General features: G+C 40.0%; 1 protein-coding gene across 1 annotated transcript in view; it reads right to left on the reverse strand.

Annotated features, from left to right (window-relative positions):
• Window positions 1-3554: 3554 nt before the first annotated feature.
• Window positions 3555-14195, reverse strand: part of gmeb2 (glucocorticoid modulatory element binding protein 2) — a 13831-nt gene continuing 3190 nt past the window's right edge. Inside the window, exons 2-10 of the mRNA XM_015398839.1 lie at window positions 13976-14134; window positions 11992-12074; window positions 10889-11013; window positions 10684-10787; window positions 9170-9327; window positions 6818-6886; window positions 6610-6747; window positions 6408-6530; window positions 3555-4435 (exon numbers count right to left, since the gene is read on the reverse strand). Of these exons, the coding sequence (XP_015254325.1) occupies window positions 3837-4435; window positions 6408-6530; window positions 6610-6747; window positions 6818-6886; window positions 9170-9327; window positions 10684-10787; window positions 10889-11013; window positions 11992-12074; window positions 13976-14118 (1542 nt within the window). The 5' untranslated portion in view covers window positions 14119-14134 and the 3' untranslated portion in view covers window positions 3555-3836. The remainder of the gene's footprint in view (window positions 4436-6407; window positions 6531-6609; window positions 6748-6817; window positions 6887-9169; window positions 9328-10683; window positions 10788-10888; window positions 11014-11991; window positions 12075-13975; window positions 14135-14195) is intronic.

Consider the following 14195-nt stretch of genomic DNA (forward strand, 5'->3'; position numbering starts at 1 on the left):
TATTCAGTGATGAGAGGTTTTGAAATGTTCTAGTTCCAGTGAATGCGACACAGGCGCAATGCTCTGACCAAGCAAGGAGGAGTTTGTGTGAAAGGTACTCATCCATGTTTTATTGGCTATCAGCGCTGATACTATTTAGAGTTGTCATAGAAGAAAGTTGACACATTAAAAGATACATTTTCTTCTGTGGTGGCTGGCAAGGGCAGAAAGAGCCATCATGGACCCGGTAAACAGGGAAATTATTTAAATCTAGTAGGTTTCCAAACTTTTGTAAATATCAGGCAGCTCATTCACGATGAAATGATGCCAAGCTTGAAACGGACCAGGCCTAACTTGTAGAAGTAAAAAACACAGCTGCTTCCCACATTTACAAAGCCTTTTTGTCAGGGGTGACAGTATGCTTTGATACAACACACAATTAGAAAGAAAGATCACATCTCTCCTATCCTGGCTTCTCTTCATTGGCTTCCTGTTTAATCCAGAATAGAATTTAAAATCCTCCTTCTCACATATAAAGCCTTAAATGGCCAAGCTCCATCAGAGTTATGATTGTTCCTTATGTTCCTAAAATAGCACTTTGCTCACAATCTGCAGGTTTACTAGTGGTTCCTAGAATTTCTAAAAGTAGAATGGGAGGCAGATCTTTTATTTATCAGGCTCCTCTCCTGTGGAACCAACTACCAGTTTTAGTCTGTGAAGCAGACACCCTGTCTACTTTTAAGCGTAGGCGTAGGCTTTTCCTTTTTAATAAAGCTTTCAGTTAGAGAGGCTCAGCTTATCCTGAGCTATCTCTATAGTTATACTGCTATAGGCTTAGACTGCTGGAGGACCTTTTTATCATTCTATCTCTTTTCTCCCTTTTTTGCAGTATTTGTTAGTTCAATCTCTAACTTTCTGCTCTCACTGCCTTTACTCATAGTAGCTTAATCTGGTATGTTCCTGTGTGTCTGTGTCTAAATCCTGGGTAGAAACCTCAGATGTGGTGCTGCCATCATCACCTTTGTTTACAGATGTTTGAGCTTTGCCTGTTTTTCAGCATAGTCAAAAGGTTAAAAGTTTTTCCTCTCCACTGTCACTATAAGCATGCTTGGTGAGTGAATGCCTTCAAGCCAATGAGTCGATGCAATTAGCTGGTTTTCCTTAGATAGAAAATTTTACAAATCTGACTATCATCTGGTTGAATTATCTCTGTAAGGTGCCTTGAGATATGTGTTGATAATTGGCTCAATATAAATAAACTGAATTGAATTTAACTGCGTACCTATGAAGATCAGGCGACACAGTACCAGGAAGACCTGCTGCCTCTTCCTTTGTGAGACCAACTTCAGCACAGTGAGACAGTTGTTCATGTTTAAACCTCAAACCTGTGTTGCACAGTAAACTTTGAGCAACTCTGCTATCTGTCTTAGCTTGATAATAGGCTATGTGGTTAAAAAACTGCCTCTGCAGCTTGCTAACTTTGAGGATTTTATTTCTTCCGCCTCATGAGAGTTGGTTTAAAGCTTTATTGAATTTCTACCAAAGAAATTTCTGTATTAATTAAAATTTCATTACTGTTTATTTGTATATAAAGACCAAGATGAAAAGCACATAGACCGTCTTAAAATATTCTGTCTTTAATTCCTTTTTTTAGCCATCGAATTAAGATGTTTGTTTTTGTACTGTCATAAATTCTGAACTGATAAAAAAAAAAAGATGTGGGTGTAATGGGGGTTACTGATACAACCATGAAACTTAAATGTTTGTTAATAAAGAGTTAAAATACCTAGATAAGAAAGTCCTCTGTAGGTGTTTCATCAGCCTCAGTTTAGCTAAAAGAAAAAAAATCGATACATTAGTCAGTCCTGAATATTTATCTGATTATTTATTATTATTTCTGGAATAATCAAAATGCAGGAGCTAGGGGTTTAAAAAAGAAAAAGGGGTAAATTAGCTGTTACATGCAGATTATATTTCTTCTATATTTCTTAAGATACATGCAGGGTGCAGGAAAAGAATATGAGCCAGTAACTTTTTCCATATAGTACCAGCAAAATTGCTTTCACCTCAAAATTCCTTGTGGACTGGGAAAAAAACGTAAGCATTTTATTTTCGCTTTCTATGGAGTGCTCTACTTTCTTACCCTAGGCAGTGCCGGGGACATTGTGCGGAAACGGGAGCGAGACCTTGACACAGTATACATTGAGGATGACTGGCAAGAAGCCATTAATATGGTTAATTCAGCCTTTATACGCTCAGAGAGACACAGCATAAAATACTACATCGTCCGTATATAACACCTTTTATGTTGAATAAGATGGATCACCAGGTCTCTTCCTTATGCAATAAATGCGAAAGAGAGGTTGGAATGTATTACCATCATTTCTGTCAATGCAGACTGATTAAACGATTCTGGGGTGCAATTTCTAAGAGCTGATTGACGTGTTTCATGTAAAAATCAGCTGTGACCCAGGTCTGTTTCTTATTGGCCTTCCCTCTAAATCAGTCACTCTGACACAATCACACTTTAAACTTTGTGATAAATGATTGCTTTTGGCTAGAAAAGTCATTTTAATTAATTGGATTAAGGATAAAACACCTGAACACAATATTTAGGGTCCTCCCTCTTCAAAGAATTAGGGCAGTTCCTAAGGGTAATGAGAAACATTTCATTGATATGTGGTATCCTGTGCTTATCTATTTACATAAAGAGCTGGTGCAGCTTGTGATGAGAGGTTAGAGTCTTATAAAGTGGAAGGTCCACCACATCTTAACTAATGAACATCCTCCTTTTGTATTACTATGCATCTTTTATTTTTCTTTGATCACTCGGTTAGATATGATTGTGTTGATTTCAGGCTTTAACTATGTCTGTTAATGTTTGCCGACCACTGAAGACCTGATTTAACATGAATGTGAAAGAACCAATGTGTATGGCGCCTTCATTTTATTTTATTTATTTTTTTTGTTTGTTTGTTCCTGCTCCGTAACCCATACTTATGTGAGGTGGTAGGCAACACAGTGTACAATTTTCTATTTTTTATGTTTGTGAAAACTCAAATAAAAATGTTGAAAAAAAAAGAAAAATTCCTTTCACCTCAGCTTATTGTTTCATCGAAGAGTGGCAATCATTTCTTTTCAAATGTTTTACACAATCTGTTGATCTGATTATATATATATATATATATATATATATATATATATATATATATATATATATATATAGGGCTGTATATGTTGCAGTAATTGGTTTCAAACAAGATGCCAGATGCTCAAGAAGACTCTAATAAAAAGCCTTTTTCCCCCAGTTAAATTCCCTGGGTGTGGAATCTTCCTCTGAAAGTAGAAAGGTTCTGCTAAGCACAAGTTTTTAAAATAAATTTTTAAGCTTCCAAGCAAAAAAAAAGAAGGAATGTGTGCAGAACCAGAAACCATTGCACCGTTGTGGTTTTTTTTATATCATTTTGTTTTTTTAATTCCTTGTTTTTTTAATTTCTTCCTCTTCCGATTGGTCCAAGCTGCGATTGTTTGGTTTCCTTCTACTTCCATGAGTAGTTGAGCTCTACACGTTTCACCAGTCTTGGAGTAAATGCACAAACGTGAGACGCTGTTTACCTGCAGAGAGTTTAATCCAAAATAAAGGAGCATTGTTCTGCTTTCAGAAACGGCATGAAAAAAATCACAATGCACAGACAAACTATCAAAGGTTAGACACGAATTTACAGCACAGTAAGACATGGCAGCCCGACTCTGCAGATCATGCTGGTGGAGGAAGATGAAGACGAGGAGTCATCATCACTTCCTGAATCCAATTCCAGTCTCCACTAAAGCTAGCAGCTAAGCACCTGTCCTTCCACTCACTGCTGCTCCTCCTCATCCTCAGCCACCTGCCCTGGCTGACCTTCATCATCACCATCAGCATGGTTTCCCTCCTGAGACTCATCAGCAGTCGTTACCATGGCATCCACCACACTGACAGTGCTGACCTGCTGTGGTACCACAGGGTTCTGCGCAGCAGTCAGTGGCAGCGTCACCAGCTGGAACTGTGGCCTGACCACCTTAACGAAGGGGCTGGAGGAGCTGGACCCTGCCGCGGCCCCCTGAGCTGCCGCCGCCGACAACAACGTCACATTGGAGCCATCGGCTCCAAGCTCAGAGCCAGGGAGCGATGAAGTCAGGAGGGTGTAGCCGCTGAGGTTGCTGCCTGCCTGACCTCCTGCCACCGTCAGCACCTTTCCCAGCTGCAGGCTGCCCAGCTGGCTGAAGGGGAGAGTGATCTGAGAGGGCGTGGCATTGACCGCAGCCGGGCCAGAGACGGCGCGGGTCAGCCGGGGTCTTTTGGGTGCTGGGGGAGCCGGGACAGGGGTCATGTTCATCAGGACATTGTTGAGGTGCTGCGATTTACTCTTCAGTTCTTTGGCTCTCTTCCTGTGCTCGTCACACTGTTGCTCCAGAGCTGCAGAGGAAAACAAGTCAGAGTCAGAACTAAAGCAGCCTCTTCAGCCTAAACATTACGACCACCAGCAGTTTAGGATTCATTTCATTGATTGGCAACTGGCAGTGGGTTGAAGCCATCAATTGGCAGCAGGCAGATTTAACTAAAACAAGCTGGTGTCTAACTGGCCTTTTAGAAAAGCTGGATCTGTACCAGTCTGAATGTGGAGAACAGGTACACAGAGGTCCATGCAGCTATTAACCCCCAGGAAAGATTTCAGCAGACTTTATACATCCAGAATGTTTTCTGCTCAATAGATCAAACAGCCGCTTTGAAGTGAAACTCTCTGTTGCACCAAGGCTGTAGATTTGTGCTTTCCAGGACTACCCCTCAAATAATAGGATAATAGAATGCTGTATCCAGTTTTATTCACATCTGCTATTATCCAAGTCATCTTGAAAACATTCTTCTTTCAAATGTTGGCTACATATTACGAGTTTATTCTCTGGCCAGAAGTTCGATGGCAAATCCTGCCTCCTCAAGTTGGCAATCCAACGACGAACCCATCCGTGGAGGATAAGGAATCGGAAAGGAGAAATAACTAGTTATTTGTTACTTTTACCCACGGTATTACAACATCCAACTGCCATGTACATGGGCATTTTCAGTTTAACTATAGCTCTCACAAATTTCAATGGTGAAGTCCTCTGGAAATATTAAAGTTGTACAGAAACGGCTGTTCCAATTCCGAATTCTCACAACTGGTGCACGACTTTACACATGTGAATGTGATTTTCAAGTGAATGTGATTGCCTGATTATCAAGGGGGCGGCATTGTCACGGCGGAAGGTTTGCAAGCAAGTTTGGTTGTGGCTGGTTTGTCGGAAGCACCTTGCAAACCAGTGAGCAACTTAGTGCTAGTAGGTTCCCAATGGAAAATTAAATTGGGACAAAGCAGCCACTAGCAACGACACTGTCACGGAACGCTATGGACAGCGGAAACATGCAAGAGGAGGAGAGTTTTGTGTTGGAGGTCGTCAATGAGTGTCCTCCCTCGTACATTTTTATTCAAAGTAGGAAAGCGGGGATGAAGATGTTGTGGAAGAGGACGCCAGGGCGGCAGAAGCTTGGTTTGGTGTAGAAGGCTTCCAGCTGTACACGTTGCCTCGCAACGCTGCCAGTTCTGTTAGCTCTACGCCTGGCGAAGACACAGATGTCCATCCCCATGAACACTGGGACGGAACTTAGTGGTAAAGTATTCTTATTTTTTATTTCAGCCGTTGTGTTTATTAGCTGCGACGTATGAATCCAGATGCTATGACTGAAAACATTTGATTGACAGAGGACCTTTCATATATGATTGGCCGAATTTAGGTGTTCAGGCTGACGTATAACTAACTGGTCTGCATTAGATAACGAAAAAAACACCTCAGATTTTGAGAAACGATTTCTTTTTAAGTAGAAATTTTCTGACTTTTGGGACAATATGGTCTGATAAGGACTACATTTATAAACATGTTTAAGCCAGAATGGTTTGAAATTTAAATAGGACTTCCCTACGACTTTAAATAATTGTTGTTAATTGCAGATGTGTCTAGTAGTTCCCATTGATTTTGCTTGTAAAGCGGGGAGAATGGCGCTAGGCTTACCGCACCGTGACATCACTGCCGGAAGATAGCAGGAGAGAGGTTCTACTATATTTGGGCAAAAATGGCCGCTCCCGGACTTGTTGATCATGGAAAAAATTATTTTCTATTTTTTTACTGATTAACGCTAAATTCATTAAAGCAAAAAGAACATATTAGTTTTAGGAATAAATAATGATCTAAACCCAGTAAGAGAATGTTCTGGAAAAGAAACGGATCTATTGATTACCAGCTGCTACACCTCCTGACTGCTTCTGGCCTGATGGAGACCTTTAGCTGTGGGTGGAGGTCCATCATTAAGCAGATGGTTCTAATGTAGGAATGACAGAGAGACGGCGAACACTAACCAGCAAGGCTTCGAGTGTACTGCTCTCTATGCCGGTCCATCTGGCTCTTGTGACCGGCTAGAACCTTCTTCACCAGGTCCAGCATGCCGAAGTTCTGGACTATGTTGTTAAGCAGAACAGCATCTGATAAACAGAACAGAGCAGCGTGAAACACAGAATTATAACAAACCAACTTCCAGAAGATCCAAGAGTGACCACTGACCTTTGACCTCCACTGGTGGATCACATACTCTCTCCTGCAATCCCTTCAGGATCTCCTGCACCTCCTTCTGAAAGTCCTCCACCACCTCCTCCAGCAGCCCGGCCTCCTTCACAGCTCGCCAGAACACCACAGAGTCCTCTGGATACACCAAACCCTTCATATAACACTGATCTACTGTATGGAACAGATTGTCAGAGCGGCGGATCACCTCCGATTGTTGTGACCCACTCCGATGGTTCCTCTGGCGCATCTGGAAAGGAGACAGCTGCTCCGTTTACTGTAGAACAGACAGGAAACGTGTTTAGACAGCAAAAGACGTTAAAGGAGGAAAAAAGGAAGCATTAAAAGCATTGGATCAAAACAATAGTGAATTTGATCTCAGCTGCTCTTGACTTATTTTACATTAAGGCATAACATAGACAAACTTTATTGTCATTTTGTATACACAAGGTGTAAACAAAACAAAAATTCATTCAGTAAAGCTCTCAAGGCTTTTCCCTTTCGAAAGTGCAGCAGTGATCAAATGTAAACATAAGACTGGTAAAAGATTTAAAGTTTTTCCAGCATTTGGTTCTTTTTTTCTCCGTTTTATTCAACATTCAGCGGTCTAAATGTCAGTCTGGCGGTGGGGAAGGAATCTGCTGGACCTGCATCAGATGTTTCGAAGCCTCTTCCCAGAGGGCAGCAGAGGGAGAACAGTCCATGGTGGGGGGGTGAGGGGTCATTGATAATGTTACAGGTTCTGGACACGCAGCAATGGGATGAAATGTCTTTAATGGAGGGAAGATGAGCCCCCATGATCCTCTCTGCTGTCCTCAACTTCTTCCAGTCTGAGGCTCTGCAGCCTCCACACCACACAGTGAGACAGGATACCGATACTGTGGACTTTCCCTCCGAAAAGCAGTCTAGAAATGGCGAACACAGAGAGTGCAGCACGTTCTGTATCGGTTCTTCTTAGGGAAGCTGCCGATCGAATAGATGAACTAGAACGCTGTAAGTTTAATATCCGATGTGTTTTATGGTCCTTTGAGTTTTGTTTAACTTTTACATTTGAAAAAACAGCTTCAACTTCGACTGCTACTGAACAGGAAGTGAGCGCTGCAGTTGCATCTAACCAACCAATAGGCAATAGGAAAATGGGAAAATTAAAAATTTTTCAAACAAATGGTAAATGAAAAATAGATAAAAGAAAAATTGATAAATAAAAAAGGGATATATGAGAAATTGATTAATGAAACTGGGAAATAGAAAATCGGGTTAATGGAAAAAGGAAATTGAAAAATGGTTAAATTAAAAATTTGATTAATGAAAAATGGGTAAATGGATAAAGGGATAAATGACAAATAGATAAATGAAAAAGAGAAATTGGGAAATTGATAATATGAAAAATAAATAAATTAAAAATTGGTTTAATGAAAAAGCTAAATTATTTATTCAACAATTTTTTTATTTATTTCACTAATTTTCTTCATTTTTTGATTTATTTTACTAATTTTTTATTTATTTCACCCATTTATTTATTTATTTCATTTTGGCTGAAATGGCTCTCCATAGGTTAGATGATATCAAACATGTAGGTCTTAAAAAGAAGAGAAAAAAAACAGAAAATATTTTAGCAGGGAATACATCAGTGTAGGATTGAAGATACAATTAATAAAGCCTTTCATTTAAACAAATGCTACATTAATCCACAGACACACACCAAGATAGGCAACCTCACAGAACTGTTTCCTTATAGGTAAAGGAAGCGTGGGACATGCAGTTCCAAAACAACTGATCATGAAAAAAGAAATGATCTTTCATTTTCACATTTTTGAAAAGAGAAAGTCATAACATCTTTTCTTGAGTTTTTTTCTTTTGCTAGTAACATGATGCTTAGGTGAACTTTTACTAAATAAACATCTAGTAATAATTTATTTTTTTTTATTCAGAGGTGTGTTTTCCCACTGAGTGTCCAAAAGTTTGTTTTCTTCAAATAAAAAATTCTGGTAATGTGACTGGGATTTTAAAACAAACTCTGACTAAACTACAGCATTAAGACGAATCGTAAAGAACAGCACATCTGGCTTAGACTGATTCCATCTTTTTCCCTCAGTTATTGAAGGCTAAAACAAGAACATTAACAACTTATTTTACCTTGAATTTTATTTTACCTTGAAGACATATTTCACTTTTGTGTTTCCCTTTTTTCTTTATTTTTCTTCTTTCTAAGTAGAAGATGCAGGCGTGGGCTCTTTGAGTGCTCCTGCTCCCCTTCAGTCAAAAAACATGCATTTTGTTAGATCTTTGTATGCCTTTAGGAGATGTGTGCTTGGACATTTTTTTTGTTCATCCGTTGCACAATCAACACATAATTCTCCTCATGTTAACATCACTCAGGCCTGATAGTTCGATATTGCATAGATGTGATGCATAAATGGCTCATTTGACCAGTTGCAAAGAGACTCTTACTGCTCTTTGCACACCTGATATAAGCCTTTTAGAGTCTGATATGACAGCAGCTTCAGTGTTGGGGGTGATCAAGTGACAACTGATTGGTGATCAAGGCTGGGGGACTTACGGTCCGCTGACGAAGCGGAGGCAGAGAGCAGGTCGGCAGACTGGTCGCAGCTGACTGACACTTTAGTTCCCACCAGATCGATCTTGGTGCTGCGGCAGGTGTTGGAGCAGACCTTTGTATGCTGATAGAAGTCCAGCTCACCCGAGTCCATGATCTTCCTGGGAAACAGAAAGCAATGAAGCATTTTAACTGTGTTAATAGGGCCACCCTGTGGTGCAACTGTAAATTGCAAATTCATTTTGTTAAGGGAACAATTGAGGATGGCATTATTTTATATAAACCCATCCATCGTTTCAGATAACATGTCCAAAATTTGATTATTCTTCACCTCCTTCAGTTTTGGAAGTTTAAGTTTTATACAAATTAAAAACAATTCCACGCCAATGATGTGCAGCTGTAAGCCCAATGAAGTTTTGTTCAACTAGAAACTCTGAAAAAGCCAGGCTTTTGTTCAAATCATTTTTAACAAATATCACACAATCATCTTTAAATATTTGAGGTGGCTAAAACTGAATCACTATTACAATCATTTCTGTGTAAACAAAAGAAAATGTAACCATTTACCAGAGTGGATTTCTCCTCCTCCAGTGAAAATTCAGGGGTTTCGTGCATGAAACATGTCTACCGAAACATGTCTTTTACATTCAACTCAGGATGTATAAAAATAGACCAAGATAACAAACCAAAAAGTGCAAAAACAAAACTAAATAAACTCAATGTTTGGCTCATGTTACTACAAAGTTGTTGTTCTGCTGCAGAGAACATCTCTGCTTAATGTTGACTAAAGTCTCTACCTGACAGCACTGTTGCCGGGGTTATTTGGATACATCATGGGAGCTTCGAGGTATTTACTCTGATCTGCATGTGTGTGGTGACATTTGTATGCATGGTTTTAAACATCAAGGTGTTTCAGTGTGTCACGTTTCCTGCATGAGGCCTCATGAGTTTAATCCCTGTTCAGGAAAAACTCACACTGTGCATTTGATTCTGTCCGAACATATTGAAAACTTAAATTTAGAGAGGTCTCCTGCTGTCTTTAATTAGTCTTGGAGGTCAGAATGTTAAATATATTCTGGTATCTTGTATTTAGTATCTTCTGTATTTAGTCAACAGAAGATACGAGCAAAGAATTTCTCTACACTTTATGTGCTCAAATTCCAATTAACCCTTCTAGCAAAATGGTTGCACTAAATATAATTCATAATAGGGGCAAATTAAGCACATTAATAACCACGTACTTCGTAGTGGATCTTAAAAACCTTCTGAGTTCATGGTCAGAAATGTAAGGAAAAATACCAGAGAGGTCTCATTTTTGGTGTGAGGGATTGCCTTCGAGTCAATGAGTCGATCCAATCAGCTGGTTTTTCGTTAGATAGAAAACTTTGAATTAATCTGACTAGATTATCTGGTTGAATTGTCTCTGTAAAGTGCCATAAGATGACATGTGTTGATAATAGGCAATATATAAATAAACTGAATTGAATTGTTCACATGTGTCTACTAAGCATCCCAACCTGAGCATGATGCCATTGAGCCGGATTGCTCTCTTCCAGTCTTTTAAGGTGGATTTCCCAGCCAAACACACAAACTCTTTTGGGCTGATGAGCTGATCATTGAACTGAAAAAAAGAGGAATAAAAACGAAGTTACCATCAACTGTTCTAGGAGCAACGTGGCTGCTATGAGTGAACTCAGATTCAATTCCACCAACAGGACACACCTGGACACACTTCACGTTGATCCCTGGACAGACAAACTTCTTCCACACCAGAGTGGCTTTGGCGTCTCCGCATGTGATGGGGTAGAAGACATCAGCCTCCACATCCACCTCCTCAGAAAGCTTCACTGCATGGTCAGAGATGGAGAAAACACGGTTGATGGTAAAAGCTTTACTGGTTCCATTAGATAAGTGCTGAACAATATCATCATCAACTTCATTAAATCTCTGAACAGAAAAAACTGTGTACTCAAACTAGAGTGATCGTGCAATGATGCACTGATCACCTCAGAACTAATTGCTAGTATTACTATTTTCATTATTAATAATCTGCAAGTCTGTTAAACCCTAATAATATCTGCCCGTTTTAAGTAGTTTATCTAATTGCGACAGCTCCTCTGTCAGGATAAAAGGGCATCTGCATCATACACTTGGGAGAGATTTGGGAATGGAATGAGAGTGGTGTCCTTGATCTAAAAATAAAGTGTATTTTGATAAGGCTGCAGCCATGGATGTCTCCTCATCTGCAAACGTGTATTATGTAATAATGTACAGTGCAGCCATTCAAAATGGCCCTTCCCAGTCAAACGCCAGCCGAATGGCAGACTACTCCCATGTTACTCACAGCAGAATCCCCTCCAACTTGCAGCATTTTTTGACCCTGACTCCACTCTTTCACTGAATTACAGGGTCTGACCAGGAGATGACACTTCTCTTTAGATCTTAATGTCCACAAATCATGACAGAAAGAATATTTTAGATGTCTAAAAAGGAAGGACCCATCAAGGAAAGTGGGGACAATGGGTACTCCTGTAATGATGTGGCAGACAGGAGTTATATATACTGCTTCTCTAACTGTTTATCGGGGTCATTTCACAAGATGTGAGCCCGGTTGGTAAGCAGCTGCCGTCTGTAACGGTAAACATCTTCTCTGATCTGAGTAAGATTACAATTTCTATCAAAATCTGTTCTCATGTCTCCTGGTTATTTAATACATATACATTATGAAGTGTTATTTAAAGGTTTTGTCCTGATTGATCTCTCAGAAAAAGAACCTGGAGAGAGAAAGCTTCAAGGTGTAAACACAGAGCTGTAGCTCATATTACCAATGACTGTCTCTTCCTTAGACAGAGAATCCGCTGTGGTTTCAGTTTCTGCTTCCACTGGTCCCACTGTGAGGATGTCCTCCCTGGAAGGCATCAAGGCATCGTTTGAAAACATTTAACAGCTTTTTCACATAGATCACACAGACCTACATATTTCAGTCAGAAAACATTTCAGTTGGCCTTCTTTTATTACTTACATGACAACAGGCTTAGATTAAACTTCTTCTTCTCACTAAAGTCGAGTTAAAATTATTAGTCTAATTATTAAGGTTTTGTTGTTTTTTTATACAGTTTTGGGTCTCAAACTCGTGTCTTCGAGTGTTTGTATCCTGCACCCTTTTGTATATATTTTTTTTTCAAATATTTTTAGGCTCTAGTGGCGTAAGTAGTTAGCCTCGTGAGACCATCCTGATCTCGTGAGCTTTCAAGGTTTCACTCGCAGATCAGTCTGGAGACTCTCCGTTTAAGAAAATTTGGAGCCGTTCAACCAAACGAACGTCCAATCAGCATTGGCTTTGAGGCGGGTTGAGGTGTGACACAACGAGAAGTGCGACAGTTCAGTCTAAAGAACATGGCGGCTTCAGCCGATGAAACTAGCGTTAGCGTGGCTATCGAGCAAGTTTTATCGGAATTACAGAGTATTTCTTCACTGAAAGAAGAGCAAAACACTGCTCTGGAGGCTTTTCTCAGAGGAAAAGATGTTTTTGCTCTTCTCCCGACTGGTTTCGGCAAGAGTTTGATCTATCAATTGGCTTGTGGTTGTGTTTTTGTCATCGCTCTGTTAGTACGTCATATCCTTTGTTGATCTGATTGGTTTATTTGGCCCGTCTATCACCAACATAGGCCAATCAGCTAACCAGTATTTTCCCCCCTTCCCAAAATTACTTCAACGGAAGGTTTCCAGATGGATATGCGGAGCAAATCCATCTGGCGGAGTCAGGTTACTTAGTAGTAGTCAGAAAGAAAATGGGAGTAGAAAAAATGGGAAGATATGTGTCCAAGCTTACCAGGCTGGGACTCGAAATTGTGATGGCCGCGTCTAGAACCAAACCATCTGTGAAACCCCTGCGCCACCTTTGGTTCTCTTTGATTTTTACGTGTGTATTATGTAGAGAATACAGTAGCAGCCACTAAAGATAAAGGATTCACTGCCTTCGAGTCAATGACTCGATGCAATCAACTGGATTTCCTTAGATAGAAAACTTTTAATCTATGTGACTGTATGATCTGGTTGAACTGTAAAGTGCCTTGTTGTGAATTGGCAATATATAAATAAACTGAAATTTAATTGAATTCAAAATGGCCTTTCCCAGCCAACTTCCAACCACTGGAGTGACCCCCTCCTTCTTCTTGCCATGCATATGTTCTTACTCTGACTTCACCTTTTCACTGAATTACAGGGTCTGACCAGGAGAGGGCGCTTCTCTTTGGAAGCCAAGGACCAACAAAAGGCCCATCAAGTGGGGAAATCTTAAATGGCTATGACTGTAACTTTTTACATAATGCTATTTATAGGAGCTATTTTTTTCATTTTCAGTCAAATCTTAGAGTTTAGATTATTTAGTTTAATTTGTTATTTAGAATAGGTTTTTGGTCAGTCATTCATGTAATCAGTTAATGAATTTTAGCTTTGGATGTGGGTGTTTCACAGTATAAATAGGTAGAACTGCATTTTCACCCTTTTTTGATCTTTTGGACTGCGTAAGCCAGAATCCATGGCGCATCAGGTGACTTTTTGAGTTAAATTCACCTTTTGCTTTGATCACTTAAGTTAAGTCTTAAGTTTTTAACAAAAAATGGTCACTACACTACTAGTGGCTGATAGAGGTGTCCACCTCTGGTAATATTAGAGACACCGGATTACTGACGTCTAACCTAATGATTTATGTGGATAATACAGAAATCTTTTTTTTCTTGTAATCATTTTGTCGGCAGAACTCTAAATGCGAGACAAACATCCATCCAAGTTGTCTGATTAGGTTACCCAGCATGTGGAGTCAGCTCTGCAGTCACCAGCACAGCTTTATCCTCCTCCACCACAGAGGGCAGCTCATTAGGCACGGGTTCTGGAAGGGTGACGATGACCACATCACTCATCTCTGTCACGCTGATGTCTGACGAGGCCATCGGCCGATCCTTAAAACTAAAACCAGAACAAAACAGAGACAAGCTTCAATGGATCAGGACAGGAACGCTGGACTACT

The sequence above is a fragment of the Cyprinodon variegatus genome, unplaced genomic scaffold (genome assembly GCF_000732505.1).
Source record: "Cyprinodon variegatus isolate N-32 unplaced genomic scaffold, C_variegatus-1.0 Scaffold966, whole genome shotgun sequence".
NCBI classification, from domain to species: Eukaryota; Metazoa; Chordata; class Actinopteri; order Cyprinodontiformes; family Cyprinodontidae; genus Cyprinodon; species Cyprinodon variegatus.